Consider the following 16,671-nt stretch of genomic DNA (forward strand, 5'->3'; position numbering starts at 1 on the left):
TAGCTAGAAGGGAAAGGAGGGCAGCCGCAAAAGGTCACCAAGACTAAGAACTATTTTCCAAATGAATCAAACCTTTCTCTAGTACCAGGAAGACACATACAGTATCTCAGGCTGTGTCCTTGTTTTCTTATCAAGTTTTCTCTAACAGCTGGAAGTGGTTGGAGGGGGCTGTCTTAAGGAGACCCCCTGCTCTTCTTTTGACAGCTGATCAAAAGAAAATAGGTCACGCTTCTCAAACTTATGTCCACCCTGTCCTTAATTACTGTCTCTTTAAACAAAGGCAACATCTGCGCAACCTCAGCTAGCTTGAATCTTCGGAGGCAAACAGAGCGCAACCTGCCTTAAAAGAATCTGTTACTTTTAAGGGTTTCAATGCCGGGTAGCTCCCTGTCTTCAGCCACCCCTCCACCCCCACCCAGGCCTCAGAAATCTCCACCTCCTTTCTCCGCAGCTCCACTTCCAGTCCCCGACCCAGGATTACCAAACAACGTTAATTCTGGATAGACGAAGGTGCACTTTTGAAAGCTGCGGCTTTCGAGCGTTTTAAAACTCGCCAGGATTCTTGTCTTTTCAGAAACAAGTTTTGGATACACAGATATCGGGCGAGAGTCCGTGTCATCTACCCACAGCCGTAACCTGAGGTGTTCCTTTCTAGGGATTCGAGAGAAGCGTGTGTGTGTGTGTGTGTGTGTGTGTGTGTGTGTGTGTGTCCGCCCGCGCGCGCGCCCGCGCGCGCCCGTTAGGAAAAAAATCTGCGGGTGTCGTCCCGCAAGGTTTACGTACTCCCTGCTCCCAGGAGTTTGCTCACTATAGGCATCGGCAACAATCTTGCCGCACCGCCCCCCCCCCCACTTCTTTCCAAGTCGCTAATGGGGGGAGCATTTGGTCACCTTGAAACCTCAGCTCCTAGAGTTCTAGTTTTGTTTTGCAATCTAACAGGGCCCTTCTGAAGCCTCATAACTGGGAGATTTATGGGCTCGCCGGGTAATTAAATGATGTTATTGTGTTAACTTTGCTTGGATTACGGTGGCCCGCGCCGCCTGTGGGCTTGCGAAGCTGACCGCAGCTCCTAGGCGGCGAGGGCGCTGGGGTTCCTTTAGCCCAGTAGATTATGCCCGCCCCGGTCTCGGGAATCTACCCAGCATTAGAATACTTAAGCGCCTGCATTTTGAAAGCCTAAACTACTGCCCCCCAGCTAGAGACGCTTGAGGAAGTGGCTTGCTGGGAGACTTGGGTTTGTTTTTAAGCCAGTACGTTCTGGCTTTCTAGCCTCCAGAAAAGCTTTGGGATGAGGCAAGGAGAACTAAAGCAATGCCCTTTTCTCCAGATCGCAGCTGCTCAAGAGGGACACAGCGAAGCATCTTTAGCATAATTTCTCTCCCTCGCTCGCACTCTCGCCTCTCTCTCCCCACTACCCCCTCTTCCCCTCCCTCCCTCTCCTTGACGTTCGATTCTAGTGGCAAAGGAGGAGAAAAAGGCACAGAGCCGTCAGCCAAACCTGAAAAAGCACAGCCCCGCCCCCTCCTCAGCCATTGGCAGCCGCAGTCGGGAGGCCCGCCCCCCAGGGCAGCCGCGTACTTGGAGTGGCTGTTCGCCGCGCCCATCGGGCGCGGCCCCGCCCCGGGTCCGAGAGGCTAGGTTGGCTGCCCCGGCGAGCGGCAGAGCCCTTCTGGACAGCTCCCGCTCACCCAAACAGAAGACGTCGGCGCCGGAGCGGGCTCGGACATGGCGAGGCAGCGCGCCGGCCCGAGCGGTGGGGCCCGGTGATCCCTCCCTCCCTCCCCGCCCCCTCCCCCTTCCCGCACGCACGCCCCGTCCGCCCCCACCCCGCCCCCACCCCGGGCGCGCCCGCCTGCCCGCCCGCAGCCCGGGGCGCACACCCGCACGCACGCTCCCCCTCCACACACTCACGCACTCCCGCGCCCTCCCCCCGCTCCCGCAACCGAGCTCCGCCACGCGCGCCTTGCCAGCCCGCCGGCCGCCCCCGCCGCCCCCGCCGCCCCCGGGCCCCGATGGACTGAATGAAGGCTGCCTACACCGCCTATCGATGCCTCACCAAAGACCTAGAAGGCTGCGCCATGAACCCGGAGCTGACAATGGAAAGTCTGGGCACTTTGCACGGGCCGGCCGGCGGCGGCAGCGGCGGGGGCGGTGGCGGGGGCGGCGGGGGCGGCGGCGGGGGCCCGAGCCATGAGCAGGAGCTGCTGGCCAGCCCCAGCCCCCACCACGCGGGCCGCGGCGCTGCTGGCTCGCTGCGGGGCCCGCCGCCGCCGCCAACGGCGCACCAGGAGCTGGGCACGGCGGCAGCGGCAGCGGCGGCGGCATCGCGCTCGGCCATGGTCACTAGCATGGCCTCGATCCTGGACGGCGGCGACTACCGGCCCGAGCTCTCCATCCCGCTCCATCACGCCATGAGCATGTCTTGCGACTCGTCCCCGCCCGGCATGGGCATGAGCAACACCTACACCACGCTGACGCCGCTCCAGCCGCTGCCGCCCATCTCCACCGTGTCGGACAAGTTCCACCACCCGCACCCGCACCACCACCCGCACCACCACCACCACCACCACCACCAGCGCCTGTCGGGCAACGTCAGCGGCAGCTTCACCCTCATGCGCGACGAGCGCGGGCTCCCGGCCATGAACAACCTCTACAGCCCCTACAAGGAGATGCCCGGCATGAGCCAGAGCCTGTCCCCGCTGGCCGCCACGCCGCTGGGCAACGGGCTGGGCGGCCTCCACAACGCGCAGCAGAGCCTGCCCAACTACGGGCCGCCGGGCCACGACAAAATGCTCAGCCCCAACTTCGACGCGCACCACACTGCCATGCTGACCCGCGGTGAGCAGCACCTGTCCCGCGGCCTGGGCACCCCGCCTGCGGCCATGATGTCGCACCTCAACGGCCTGCACCACCCCGGCCATGCTCAGTCCCACGGGCCGGTGCTGGCGCCCAGCCGCGAGCGGCCACCCTCGTCCTCGTCTGGCTCGCAGGTTGCCACATCGGGTCAGCTGGAGGAGATCAACACCAAAGAGGTGGCCCAGCGCATCACCGCCGAGCTGAAGCGCTACAGCATCCCACAAGCGATCTTCGCGCAGAGGGTGCTGTGCCGGTCTCAGGGGACTCTCTCCGACCTGCTCCGGAACCCAAAACCGTGGAGTAAACTCAAATCTGGCAGGGAGACCTTTCGCAGGATGTGGAAGTGGCTGCAGGAGCCCGAGTTCCAGCGTATGTCCGCCTTACGCCTGGCAGGTAAGCACAGAGGGTGTCCTGGAGCCAGGCTGCTGTGGAGAGGGCTCCGGGGTTCTTGTGGCCCCAAGTCAGCGCGCCTAGTCTCGGTTCTTTCCTCCTCTTCACTACGCATTTCCTATTTTCTCTCGAATTTCTTTCTTCTACTGTCATTTCCTCTTTCTCCTCCCTTCTTCCATTTCTGTTCTTTTTCTTGTGCATTTTCTTAACTTCTCTCCCCCCCCTCCTGTCTTCCAGCTTTCATTGACCGACCCCCCCCCCCACCACGTGTCATTCACCCTCCCCTGAATGGGCCAGTTTTACCCTCCATTTCTGACCTTCTCTAGTTGTGGGACAAGGGACGGGGGGTGTGCAGTGTTCACTAGGAGCCTTCTCTTTACAAGACTCACAGAGACTGAGGATTGGCCTTTTTCAAAGCCCTGTGCACTTGAACTCTTGTTGAGACAATACATTTCAGTTTTCCAGGCTGCCCGGTCTCGCTATTTGGAGGCAGTTGAGGGGTTTTGCTCTTCAGAATGGAAAAAAAGTCTGCGTTCTCGTCCTACCCATCATAGCCGGAAAACTTCTTTCGTTATTAGCAGGAGTCACAATCTTGACCGCTGGGGAACGGGTGGCTAGGTTACAACAGCGCTTCCCAAGCGCAGCTCGGGCCTTGGGGTTGGCGTGGGGAGTTTGTGACCGAAAGAGCCGGCTTCGGCCAGTTCCCACGTCTCTGCCTACAGAAAGGGGAGGGTGGAAGGACGAAGGGTGGGACTAACACATTCGCCTCTACCAGGATTTGGGAGAAAAAACAAGAATGCAGAGCTCCCTGACGAACTCGCGGGCCAATGTTGCCCGGCTCCCAGCTTTTGCTGGGATTTGCCAAGGTTTGGCTTGGCTTGGAGAGAAGCTAGGCGCTCCTGAAGAGAGGTGCAGAAAAATTAAGATGCAGGTTAGTTAATGCATCTTGGCCACCGGCTACAGGCTCCGCCTTTGCATTAAGCGGACGCTGATTGTGCGCTGTAGCGCGGCTGCGGGGAGGGCTGGCGGCCCGCGGGAGGGGACGGGTCGACGCGCTGGTTACATTGTTCTGGTGCGGGCTTGGTTCTTTGTGCCTCCTCTAGCGGCCGAGCCGCGAGGTACAGCCCTCTATTGTTCTAGGAGCAAGGATACCTCCTGTGTGGGCGGCGGGAGCGAGAGAGAAGGACGCAGCAGTGGCTGCGACTGGCACAGAGTTGCGCGCTTTTGTGCGCACAGACCCAGCGCGGTGCGCGTGGCAATTGCGCTGCCCCCCTCCCCCCAGGACCTAGCCGCCGTCCCAGAGAGGCAGAGGTTCACCGCGCCCCACTGGGGAGGACACAGAGTACCCTACTGCAAGTCCGGATGGGCAGTTTCTCTTGCACTGGGCCCATCTCTCCAGATCGGTGGGCCACCAAAGGGGACAAATCGTAGTGGCAGTGATTCACATGGGTGCGGGAGGTGGCTTGTGCGTTGTGTGCGGCCAGCACGGTTCGGAGCCAGCTACATACAACGCGCTTCCGGAGCCGCAAGCTCAGGCTTCCTCTCCCGCTCCCTGGGGCTTTCCCCGCACCACTGAGCCTGACTTATGGGGTGCACTCTACCGACGCCGGATGGGGCCGGGGGCGTGTTCACCCAGGCTTGGGAGGGGGCGTTTCCACTCTGACCGCCTCCGCCTTTGCCGGCTGTTGGAGGATTCTGATCTTCAAGCAGTAATCGCCCCACAGTACTGATCTGAAAAGGCAAAAAAACACAAACAAGAAGCAAACAAAAAAACTAGCTATCCCCCCAAAAGCTTCCCTAAATCGGTGGACTCCTAATACTTTTGTGTGGGTTTACTGATCTTTCTCTTTTAGCTTACTCTTCATTCTCTCCTACAATTTTCTCCTGTTTGCTCTTGGTTCCTGGGAAAGATTGAGCAGTGAATAGAGAGCAGCGGTGAGAAATATACTGGAGGCTTACTGACACTTCTGAACAATGTGGTGCCCCTTTGTCTTAGGCCCGAAAACACCCCCCTAGCCCCTCTCAGGTAATGTCTAGCATAGGCTGGCTTCCTGGGCACAGGCGACCAGAAGGAACGTGGCAGCTGGAGTGGAGGATACAGTTAAAGGCAGGATGACATCTATTCTATTCCAGACCATCTCAGAGCGCTGCCGCCCCCTCACGCCTGTCCAGCAAAGGACAGAGCTTTAGAAAGAAGAAAGAAAGGAAGGAAGGAAGGAAGGAAGGAAGGAAGGAAGGAAGGAAGGAAGGAAAGAAAAGAAAAGAAAAGAAAGAAAAGGAAAAAAAAGAAAAGGAGAAAGAAAGAAACCATGTGCCTTATGCCCACGTATGTCTGAAAGTGATGGGGCAAGTCATGCTTTATCTGTTAGCCCTCCTTAGCTTTTCCAATGGCTCAAGCATTGCTGGGGTGAGAGAGAGTGTGGCATGCCTGGGGGTCTCCAGTCCCCCCACCCACCCTAGGAAAATCACGGTGCGGGCATACTCCTCGGAGGCTGGGCTCCGGAAGCGTGGAGGCTTTCCTGAGAAGGAGCCCTGAAGCCACCTGCACAGGAGACTGAAAGCCTCCTTCGGCGAGTGGGAAATCCTGCTGAGGACCCCGTTTTGCTCAAGCATTCAAATGTGTGTCTGTTTTATTACCCCGAGTTGAAAAGGGACAAGAGCTTTAGCCTTTTTATCTGGCCATTTGATCAGCAACTACAAGTGTGTTGAGTGGTTATTATTACATAGGAGGCTTTTCAGTTTGGGGTCAGTAGATCAGTCTCTTCAGACACCGACGCAGAAGCTAGGACTGGTAAGTAGGTATTATGTGCTCAGGAGCACTAGGGGACAGGAGCAAATGGAGAAGAAAAGCAGAGGCCTTCTCGCCAGGAATATCGATCGGAATCCCCGCAGGGACGCCGCTGAGGGCCCACATGGTTCGGCTCTGGGGTTAAACAAGCCCAGTGGCTCCACAGGGCTGCTGAGGCTCACTGCCAGGCCAGAGCCTGGGAGAGCTGGCTCCTGCCTCCCCACCCCCATCCCAGCTCACCAGAACTAGGCCCCATTTGTCTCCCATAATCTCCTTTTAGTTTCCCTTTCATTTTCTCATTTTTGACCCCTTTGGGTCTTGCCAGAGGCCCAAGCATACAGGGATTTGAGGGACCTCAAAATTAAGGTGTCTGATTCAGACCAGCTCCTGCAGATCTCACCTTTAGGTGAAGCAAACCCGGCACAACGGAAGCAGGTCCTCCCTCCACACGTACCTGCCTCCCACAGGTCTATCTCCTCCTTGCCAACTTACTTGGGTGTATCCACACCCGAGGGTGGCATTTCAAAGGTAAGGGAGAAGACATCAGGGAAACTCAAATTGCCCCAGCACTACGTTTCAGAGAAACAGACTCCAAGTAAACGGTTTCGTTGGGAAAGGGTGGCCAAGGCAGCATGTGGTTGTAATCGCACCCACTTGGGCCTCGTTGGCAGTGGTTCCAGAGGCAGGCTCCTGAAAGGCAGTTTGTGTTACCCCAGCAAGATGCAGCAGGGACAAAATCCCACGGATTTGAACCCAAAGATTCCCTGGCTTTGAGCCCAAGAAGCCTCTGAACCAAACACAAACATGAAAAAGAAGGGACTGAAAAAACCCAGGCAAAAACTGGACAGGCACCTCTCAGAGGAAAATCGAGGCTTTCCTGGCAGGCGAGTGGTCTCCTCCAACGCCCTGAAGACAGAGCAGAGCCTCTGAGCATTAAGGTTTGCACCTTGCAAGGCGGCCTGCTAGGAACCTGCCACAGTTCCCGGTGGCGGACAGACATAAGGCCTTCTTCAGACAGCAACTCCCAGCGGCCACTCTAGAAGCAACTCTGTTCTAACGGCCGATGCCTTTCACCAACCTGCTATCGCATCCTCTGGGCCACCTGACGCCCGCAGCGGCAGAGCATGGCCGGGACAGTCCCCAGCGGCTTTTGCCAGGAGCACCACGGGCATGCGTGTCTCCTTTGGCGCGGGGAAGTCTTGGGCTATGCTGGCCGACCGGCATCTTCTAAGCGGAGAGGCGGGGACCTCATTTTAAGAGCCTCACACCCCAGTTCTCTCCGGCTAGTGCGACTCCCGGCCCAGCTCAGCCCATTTCTCCCCGCAGTTTAGTTCGGATCCGAGCTCGAGAGACCGAGCGCAATCCCCGTCCGTCCGTACGGAACACAAGATGTTTTCGCCTGCTGGCTCGTCCGATTAATAATTGAAAAGCAACTGTTCTTGTGTGGTCAAGTCCCGGGTGCCTGAAGAACACCTTTCTAACACGCGTTAGGGGGAGCGGGAGCGGGAGGAAAAGGCAGGACTCGAGGGAGGGTAGTGAAGCCGAGCGAGAGAAGTAGCCCAGGCCGCCAGGCGCCCTCGACGCGAGCGGCTGTGCATTTATTTTTATTCCAGGCTTTCCACCGTGTGGTTATGTCACTTTCTCAAACAAATGTGTATATGGAGGGAGATCGATGCTGATAATGTTTAGAAGATTAAAAGAGCATTAATGCTGGCAACAATAACGTAAACGTGTGGACCCAGATCTCATTGATCTGGAACCTGATCCGGCGCGTTTCCAGTAAGCCCGACGGCGCGCTCTTCCCAGCAGAGCGCTCGCCAGCGCCCCCGCTCCCCAGCGCCCCGTCTCCCCGGCGCTCCCGCCGCGCCGCTTTCCGGGCTCCCGGCGGACCCACGGGTCGGGCTGCGGCTTCTCCACCGCGCGGCCCCACCTAGCCCTTTCCCAAGGCTTTCTCCAGTCGCAGAGCTGCTAGCCATCCCCGTGGTCCCCGCGCGCGCGCACACTGCGTTCTGAGCTCTCTACGGAGGGCTCTGTAGGTGGCTGAGTCCGCGAAGGAACTGCACCAGACGCGCCGCTGAAGTCCTCCCCGCTCGCTCGTTCTCGGGGGACCGTAGCGGCCCCCGGCGGATCGAACACTGTCCGGCGCAACTTCTTTCTTTCCATCTAAACCCACCCAGGAAATTCGACCTCCCGCTCGATATGCGGAAACGACCAAGCCCAACTTGGAAACGTCTCTAAAGCTGCCTGTTAAATGCGCAGCTTCCCGATCCTCGGATCCCTTCGCACCCTTCCTTGTTTTCATTAGAAGGGAACATTCGCACTGAAGTGTTCCTATTCGCAGACGTTCTACACTGATGCATTAGTTGCGCATTCAAATGCGGCCCCGGTGACAAAGGCTTGGGCTTCATCCCTCAGAACGGTCTGCCCTGGGCTAATTAGGTCAACCAGGGAAGAACCTTAGCTCCTATACAGGCTGGGGCAGGAAGGTAAGAAAATCAGACTGGGGAGCCCCACCCCACCCCTTCCCACCAGCTGGAGAGAACCTGTGCTCTGAGACTCGGGTCAGAGGTTTTCCCTGAGGCACCTGCAGTGACTGAAAAAGAAAGAACTTTTGAGTTCTTCCTTCCTTCCCCCCCCCCCCCCTCCGGGAGATGTCCACGCTGTGCCCCACTGCTCCCCTTGCCAAATGGTGGCTTATTCCAGAAGGAACACTAAGGTGAATTTTATTGAAATTCAGGGTGAAAGAGCTTGGATGGTAAGGGAGGGGTGCAATAGGAATTAAATTGTTCTGGCTTTTTGAAATTCTCAATCCTCCAACCGGTGAAAGCTAAGTTTTTCTTTCAAGAGGAGGTCTCAATCTGGAAGGAAAGGAGTGTTTTCCTTCCTTTGCCAAGAACGAAATGGGGGAAAGGAAGAAGGAGAGAGAAGAAGAAAAATCTTTCATTGTTCTGCTTTGAGGTGTGCCAGAGGGTGAACTGGTATTTCTTTCTGTCGTTCCCAGAGACGGGGTTCACCTTCTCACCAGTGGACTTCCTTAAAGAAGGGAGCTTTGGTACCGCACCTTGATTCCTAGTCAGGGTATATCTTACCAGCCCCCCCCCCCAAACACATTAACGTGGGTCGCACGGTCATATACAGAAAACAAGAATACCTACCTGAGTGGCATCCTTCAGGTCAGGAAGACAACTGCCCCCCTCCCCAGAGGCCCCACGTGAAGAGCTCCTAGGTTCTGGGAGGGGTGAGCAGGCTTAGACTCTCCTCCATACCCATCTTAGAATCCCAAGTATAGGGCAGGGATTCTGGTGAATGGTGAGGGTAGGGCAGAGGGGAAACTGATTGCCTCAGATTTTGTCTCCAAGAGGAAAAATGCTTTACCTCCTTCTAGAGCCACATCTGCCCAGCGGTTAACAGGGGTCTGAACCCTGAGGGAAGGTTTTGCTTTCATCTTCAATCTGAGACTTTATTGTCGGGTCACTTCTTGGTTTTCTGGCCTTTAGAATCTGTTTCTAAAGGAATATCAGAGGAAAGAGGTTGAAGGAAGAAAGTACCGGACCCCACCACACTACAGCTGGTGGCTGGTGTTGGCAGAAACTGTCTTCAGGGAGAGTGGTATCATGAAGGGGAATCCCTGGAGGAATGAAAACCTCAAAGGGAAAGCAGAGAGATTTAATTTCTGGGTTCTTGCCAAAGGAAGGGAAATGAGAAGGGAATAAATAGAAATAATTGCCTGGATAAAGGACCCTGAGGAAAAGGGTGAGTATTGAGACACCCTGGGCCTTAAACTTTATCTGTGGACTCTCTGGATTATCCTCACCCCTGACCATCTCAGAGATGCTCTGCCCACCCCTCCCCCCCCCCCCACCTGGGGAGAGTCATTTCCTCCATGGGATACGTTTCTTGGTGGACAAAGAGAACATTATGAAGAAGCCTACTGGGGTCATTTATGCTATCAGGTGCAGAGCCTGCTCAAGATAGGCCAGAAGCCCATCAGCACCCCTCATCACCCACTCTGTTTCCCTACCCCACTGCTGTGCTTTTGGGAAAGGCTTTTTGTTTTCCAAGTCTCACTCAAGGCAACAACTGAAAAGTGTGCATAGGTTTCTGTATCAGCCCATCTGGTGCCAGACAAGGTGCAGGATGGGCAAGGCACAGAGGCAGGCTGTCGACATGCATATAGAGATGGTCTTACTTGGGAAGCAGGATTCCTAGAACTTGTGTACATTCTTTATGAAAAACTGTCCCCACGCAAATTGCCCCGGAGGGAAGGGAGGCACTGCATTCCACCCTGATGCCTCTGTTGCCATTTGAAGATCCATTACTCTTCTGCAGAAAGCAGACTTTGTTTGGGTTGGAAGCACACCTCCAACGTAATTTAATCAGCATTGGACTTTGGCTCATGTAATCAAATATACATATACTTTCTCCTCCAGGAAGAAAAATAATTTCTCTGTAACTGGTATTGACTTGAAGTCATGTAATCTCTGGAAAGCATCACACTTTTAAAGGGAAAGGTAAAATTAAGGGGGAAAGAACCCACAGTTGTAGTGGTTTGCCTTGCCATTGCTAAGAGAGCCAGTTACCACCTAAGAAAGGGCTGCTCCAATTGTAGATATTTCATGCCAGCTGCCTCTGTGTAGTCAGCCTCCCACATTTATATAGCAGGAACCAGGGTTGACTGGCTCACCAGATCCTGGGAATCTTTGGGCTGAGACATCCTTGGAGGACCCTATTCGATGTTCCACAGGCAGCAGCAGCAGCAGCAGCAGGATCTCAGTGGGCAGCCAGCCCCCTTCTTTAACTGCGATTGGTAGCTATTGCCAGCCCACTCCCTACTCCACCCACAGGGCCTTGAGCATGAAGCCCTACCCTAGAGCATCCTCCTGGAGTGATCCTGGACTCCCCACCCTCCGGGCGAGGCTTTGGGCTTTACCCAAGTTGAGTCTGTTAGGGAATCTGTTGTAAACACAGATCCATTGATTTGCATTTGTCAGAGAGTAAAGTTAAACCAGTGAAAAGAGAAGCCCTTACCCTTTTATGCAGGGCCAGGGAAACCTTTCATATTGATCCTATTGATCCAACCTTTCCCTTTAAGGAAACCACATAGTTAAAGACCCTCGTTCAATAGATTTACCCTTCGCGCTTGTGATATTCCTTTAAGTGTTCTCATCTAGGATAGCTGGGCATTAAGCCCACACTCCAAACCAAACAAAAATGAAAAGGAGGGTAGGAGGGGAGGGGTCAGGAGGCAGAATTGTGGGAAGTGAAATTGAACCAAACTGAAATGTGTAATGACTCGGTTGGAGATGTTTTTCTCATTCTTCTAAGATGACACGCAGGGTTAAGAACAAAATAGATGCACTTAGCATCTCTCTCTCTCTCTCTTCCACAGAAGAAAATCTGTTTATATGCTAGAGTAGCAGTGTTTCAAGAACATCATTTTCTACTGTAAAATTATTTCAATCAAGCCACTAGCTGGGTTCATTCAAGCTCATACTTAAAAGCAGTTAATACTTCCATAAAAATTATTTTGCTTCATTTGTAGCAAATCAGGAATACAATAGAACTGTCCCCAGAAATGCAATATTTTGGACTATGTATTTGAGCGTGGACACTGAAGTCACTTCAGAAGAAAGAGCGCTTGGAGTTTTGTGTTCTGATAGAAGTGGGTAGAAAACAGACTGATAATAAGGTAAAACTTTTTTTCTTCTTTCTTTCTTTTTTTTCCTTTTTCTTTTCATTTCTTTTCTTTTCTTTTTTTTTTTTTTTTACAGAGCAGTATAGATGGAATAGGAGTTGCTAACTATTGATCAGTATCCCTCATGTTTGCAGATATGAAAATGAAAGTCCCCTTTGTTTCCAGAACTGTTGGTACAATCCATTTCATTTCTTCCTTGACCCTTTTTTGTTCTGTAAATAATCCATGTCTGATTTTATTTTCAACATGGTACATGCATTATTCCTAATTGGCTAGCTTTTGGGTTGTGTTCAGACATTCATGTTTGTTTTCTGTGATTGAAAAATATTAATGATTCCTTAGGTGAGCTAATGTATTTATCTGCTGAGTGAGTTCAAAGGGCAGAGTTCAGCTATGGTTCAGGTTAATTGAACAGGAAGCAGTGAGCTCTCCGGGCTGTGTTGAGCAAGGGACCAGTCCCTTAAAATATCACACTCAGCAAACACACAATTTCACTGTCCTCATCGTGGAGTCTGATGTAAGAGGCTCAGATCAACTCGGATTGCCTGTTTAAAAACCCAAAGCAAAGCACAGCAACTGCAACAAGCCCTCAGAGTCCCCCTCGGGGAAGAAGAGTTTTCTCATTGGCTAATTGCTTTATTGGTAGCACTGACCTGCAGAGCAGCTGCAGGGGCCTGGATGAAGGCTTAGGCCTCATAATAATGTGCTCCATTAGAACAGGGCAAGGCATTTTTTGTTTACTCAATTGGAGCTCCCTGCAAAGTGCCATTAACCCCAGCCCAATCGTGTGTGTGCTGCAAAAGCCAAAGGTCACACCAGTCAGGCTGTAGGCAGAGCCTGCTCTGCCCTGGTGGGAGGGAGGGGGCATCCTGCTGGCATTGCCTTCCCCAAGCTTGGCCCAGGCCTATAGGCCCCTCCAGGGCTTTGACCACAGCAAGCAGTTGCACAATCTGTTTACATTTCCTAATTGCTGAATCATGTTATTGATGATTAAACAGTTCTGATCTAAGCACCATCAATCACACCAGAAAAAAAAAAATCCTCCCACTGACCCTCTCTTTTCTATTTATGTTTTGTTCATTGTGCATTACAGTAAATAGAATTGTGCAAACGGTGCTTATTAGCAGGAATATAGTCTGGATAAGAGCTTGGATCAAGAGGAAGACAGACCTGCAAACATGGCTGCGGGTGGGGTGGAGGAGTTCTTAGCAGAAAGAAGGTTTGAGATGGAGCCCCAGCATAGTCAGGGCTTCTACAGAGAGCACCTTGAGCTAGAGTGCCACCTGCTGGGAGTCTTCTAACTGCAGTAAGCCTTGCACCTCCCACAAGGCCCAAGCCCCTTCCTTTACTTTGTTCCTAGTATCTGTGTCCCCATTCCTCACCCTCCTGACCACTACCCACATTTTCCTAGGAATTTCTTGCATGACTTTTTCCTTTTTCCCTGGTACTCTAGCCTCTGCCTCTCCTAATTCATTGGTTCTGCTGTGATGGGTAAGGTGATTTGCCCACTCTGCACACTGAAGTAATAGTCTCCTCTTTCTTGGGAGAGAAGGGGCGGAGAAAGCAAAAAATATCTGTGGGAGAGAAGAGGAATGGTTATGTGTGTAGGAGAAATGCCTCAGTTGATGGTGCCAGTGAGAACTCTACCAACTGTAAGGTGCTCTGCAAAGGTAATATATTGTACAAAGGAGGGGAGTGGGAGAAAATTAGTACTGGCAGGGAGGACATCAGGAAAGAGATATGCCAAATCAGCGAGCCAGAGGTGGGCCCTGTGAAATCCCCTGGGAAGAAAGAAAAGTGAAGCAGCCGTTTTGCAATTGCAAAGAAATGAGCCAGTGAGCTAGATTTGGAGCCAAACTGTGGAGCTGACCGTATCTCTGTGGGCAGCAGCTTTTTCCAGACTCGCCTCACATCGATCTCGGCCCAGAGCCCCTGGCTGCCTAGCGCCTGTGGGTGGGTTGCCGCCTCCGCGCCCGACGCGGGATTCAGCACCACGAACAGCACCACGAACAGCGCCACGGAGCGCCCCAGAGACTGCCCGCCTGGGCTGCGGTCTGAGCGAGTTTCCATCTCAACCCAGAGAAGAAAAATGGGTTCCTCTACTCGGGTTAAATTCAGGCAGGACCCTGAACAGTAGCTACAGCTCTGTAGATCTCGGCGCCCCAGACAGAACAGGGCTTCAGATTTTCCTCTCGAGCCCCATGGCTTCCGTTCTCTGTGTGAGGTCACCGATAATAGAGAGAGAGGAAGCGATGCCAAGTCAGAGGACAAAAGATGCTAAACGACCCTTTCCTTCGGAAGAGGAAGAGCATTACCTCTGTTGGGAGGGTTGAGGGATTGAACTGTTTTTCCCCATGTTACTAGCTTGTGCAGACACTGATTACAGCTCTCAACAAGATATTTTAGATTTGGGTTTTCTTTCCAGGTTTACAGTCTAGTTGCCCCACACAGGTGTACACAAATGGATGCTTTTTCCCCCTACCTACATGCTGATTTTTGAAAACATGGTTTTCATTATATTGAACAATATTCTCATGTTGTATCAGCACTAATGTTGCAGGGAGAGCCAACTAAGGGACATCATTACCTCCAATAAGTCTTGAAACTGGGTTCGATTTCTTGAGAGCCATCTTTGATGGGCTCCCTTTAAGAACCTCTGCACCACTCTGTGGGCCAAGGGTTGAGTCACTTCCTCTAGGTCACAGTGGAGACAGGTGGGCCTAGCCAGGGTGAGAGCTGACATTAGGCACAGACCCCTGACTCTGGCCATTTTTTAATCAGTTGCTCTGCTTTCTTTGTATTTTTATTCCAGAGAAAAGAGACAGATAGATGGGTCCTTGTGGTCTATAATAAGGCACAACTCACCTCTCTTTGGATTTCTAGTAAAAATATGGCCCTTGACTTCTCAAAGCTAATTGAAATGAAACTTTTGCTTTATTTCAAGGAATTTTAGTTGAAGCCTAATTTATTGCTAAAGTGGTTTCAGGGAGGTCAAGCACAGGAACAGACAAGTGTATCCACTTTAAAAGAAAGTCAAGGATGTGATATACGAGACTGTTTTCTTTATGACAATTCATCTTCAAATTCCAAGTGGCTCTTGCATGAAAATACAGTCCAAAAAAACAGAACAAATGTGGTAGAGCATTCACTGCCAGTATTAAAATAGAAAATAATTTTCTTTGTTCAAATTTTGCCGTCAAAATGAACAGGAACATGTTTAAATCATATCTAAGAACTGGTTTTAAATCTATTTGATAAACATTGATTAAAGCAGTTTCTTCAAGCCGCATGATCCTTGAATTTGCAGACATGCATTTCTTAGTAGTTGTTGGGTTACACCATCAAAACCTTTTCCAGTAAAACATGGATTTGACAGTAAGCAAAACCTTTTTTTTTCCAGTCTATTTTATATGCATCACTGCATTTTATTAAAATAAGACAGTAAATTCTGTGAGGGCTTATGCCAAATGCATTTCTTTTACAGTGAACTCAGTAAGTGAACTTTTCCAAAGATGTTTCCACAAGACTGCAATGTAAACAGGACCTCTCCTAGTCTCTTTTGATTCCAAATACTAGAAAATGGGTGGGGTAAAGAACTTTTTTGCTTTTCTGAAACAATGTAACAGATTCCCAAATCTATGATATTTTTCTTGGATTTAGTGGTCTCCTTAATGTATACCAGAGTCCACTTCAGTTCATGGTCAAGGCACAAGAGTGGATTCTTCGTTCATCTCAATGTGTAACCTCTCTTCATTTCTCTTTCATTCTTCTGCAAAAGAAGAGACAGTTTTCCTGAGGCCAATTCCTCAACCTGATTCTGGCCCTTGTCCCTCCTGTCCTCTCAGGATCCAAGACTCACCTGTGTTTATACCCTCTTCCTCTCTATTACCATTTTCCGATCAGCATATTTGTGCTCCTGTTCCTCTTTTTAGAAAACGCACCCCCCCTTCCAACACACACACACACACACACACACACACACACACCTGTCCTAGCTTCTCTTCCCTCTCTTCACTCCTGGAGTTGCATGAACTCTATGTCTGTTTCTCACCTCCTCCTCCCAGCCCAGCTTTGTGCAGGCTGGTTCTAGCCACTCCTGTTTACTAAACCAGCTCTTAAGCAGTGTCACTGTTGAGGTTCTTGTAGCCAAATCCAATGGGCGCCTCTCAGTTCTTATTTTAACTGGGCCTCTCCTCAGCATTTGGCACACTGCTGACCACCCACATCTTGAAACCCTTTCTTCTCTTAACTTCTGAAATAATACTGTATACTCTCTCATTTTGCTTATTAGCATTCTGGCCACTCCTTGCGGTCTCCTTTCTGGGCTCTCCTTGATTTGTCCATCTAGCTCAGAATCCTGGCCTAGGCTATTTTTACCCTCAACATACTCACTCTGGAAGATCTCACCTATCCAGTTACCATCTCTTTATGCTGAAGACTTCTTGGTGTCTCTCCAACCCTATGTATCTCTTAGCTCCAGGTCCTTATTTCCTTCTACATCTGAATATCTTTGCCTGAACATCCTCAAATGTAGTTTACTTCTTCTTTTATCCCCTTTCAGTAATATTACTTTGTACACAGAATCTCATGCCAGAAATTGGGAAATCAACTCAGACTCTTTCCTTTTCCTCTTTCCCCTTGAGTCGACCATACTAGCCCCATGGATTTTACTTCCTAAATATCTATCTGTCTCTCTCCATTACCTGTGCTGCTGCCCTAATTGGAACCATCCCAACTTCAGCAGCCTCCTGACTGGTCTCCCTATCTCCAGTCCTGACTTCTCCCATCCATTTTCCAACTTAAGCCAGAGTGGTTTTTCTGGAACCCAAATATGACCACATGACACCATTATTTAAAATTCTTTGTTAGCTCCCTGGGACCATCAGATGAAGGTCCAGACCCTGAGCAAGATGTACCGGCGCCTATGTGGATTGACCCCTCC

General features: G+C 51.8%; 1 protein-coding gene across 2 annotated transcripts in view; it reads left to right on the forward strand.

The window, feature by feature from the left end:
* Positions 1–1,655: 1,655 nt before the first annotated feature.
* ONECUT2 (one cut homeobox 2) overlaps positions 1,656–16,671 on the forward strand; it is a 59,287-nt gene continuing 44,271 nt past the window's right edge. Inside the window, exons 1-2 of one of the 2 annotated variants that reach the window (XM_053205743.1) lie at positions 1,656–3,249; positions 11,577–11,723. In XM_053205743.1, the coding sequence (XP_053061718.1) occupies positions 2,022–3,249; positions 11,577–11,704 (1,356 nt within the window). In that variant the 5' untranslated portion in view covers positions 1,656–2,021 and the 3' untranslated portion in view covers positions 11,705–11,723. The remainder of the gene's footprint in view (positions 3,250–11,576; positions 11,724–16,671) is intronic. The other variant, XM_015079210.3, reaches the window with a different exon arrangement.

The sequence above is a fragment of the Acinonyx jubatus genome, chromosome D3 (assembly GCF_027475565.1).
Source record: "Acinonyx jubatus isolate Ajub_Pintada_27869175 chromosome D3, VMU_Ajub_asm_v1.0, whole genome shotgun sequence".
NCBI lineage: Eukaryota > Metazoa > Chordata > Mammalia > Carnivora > Felidae > Acinonyx > Acinonyx jubatus.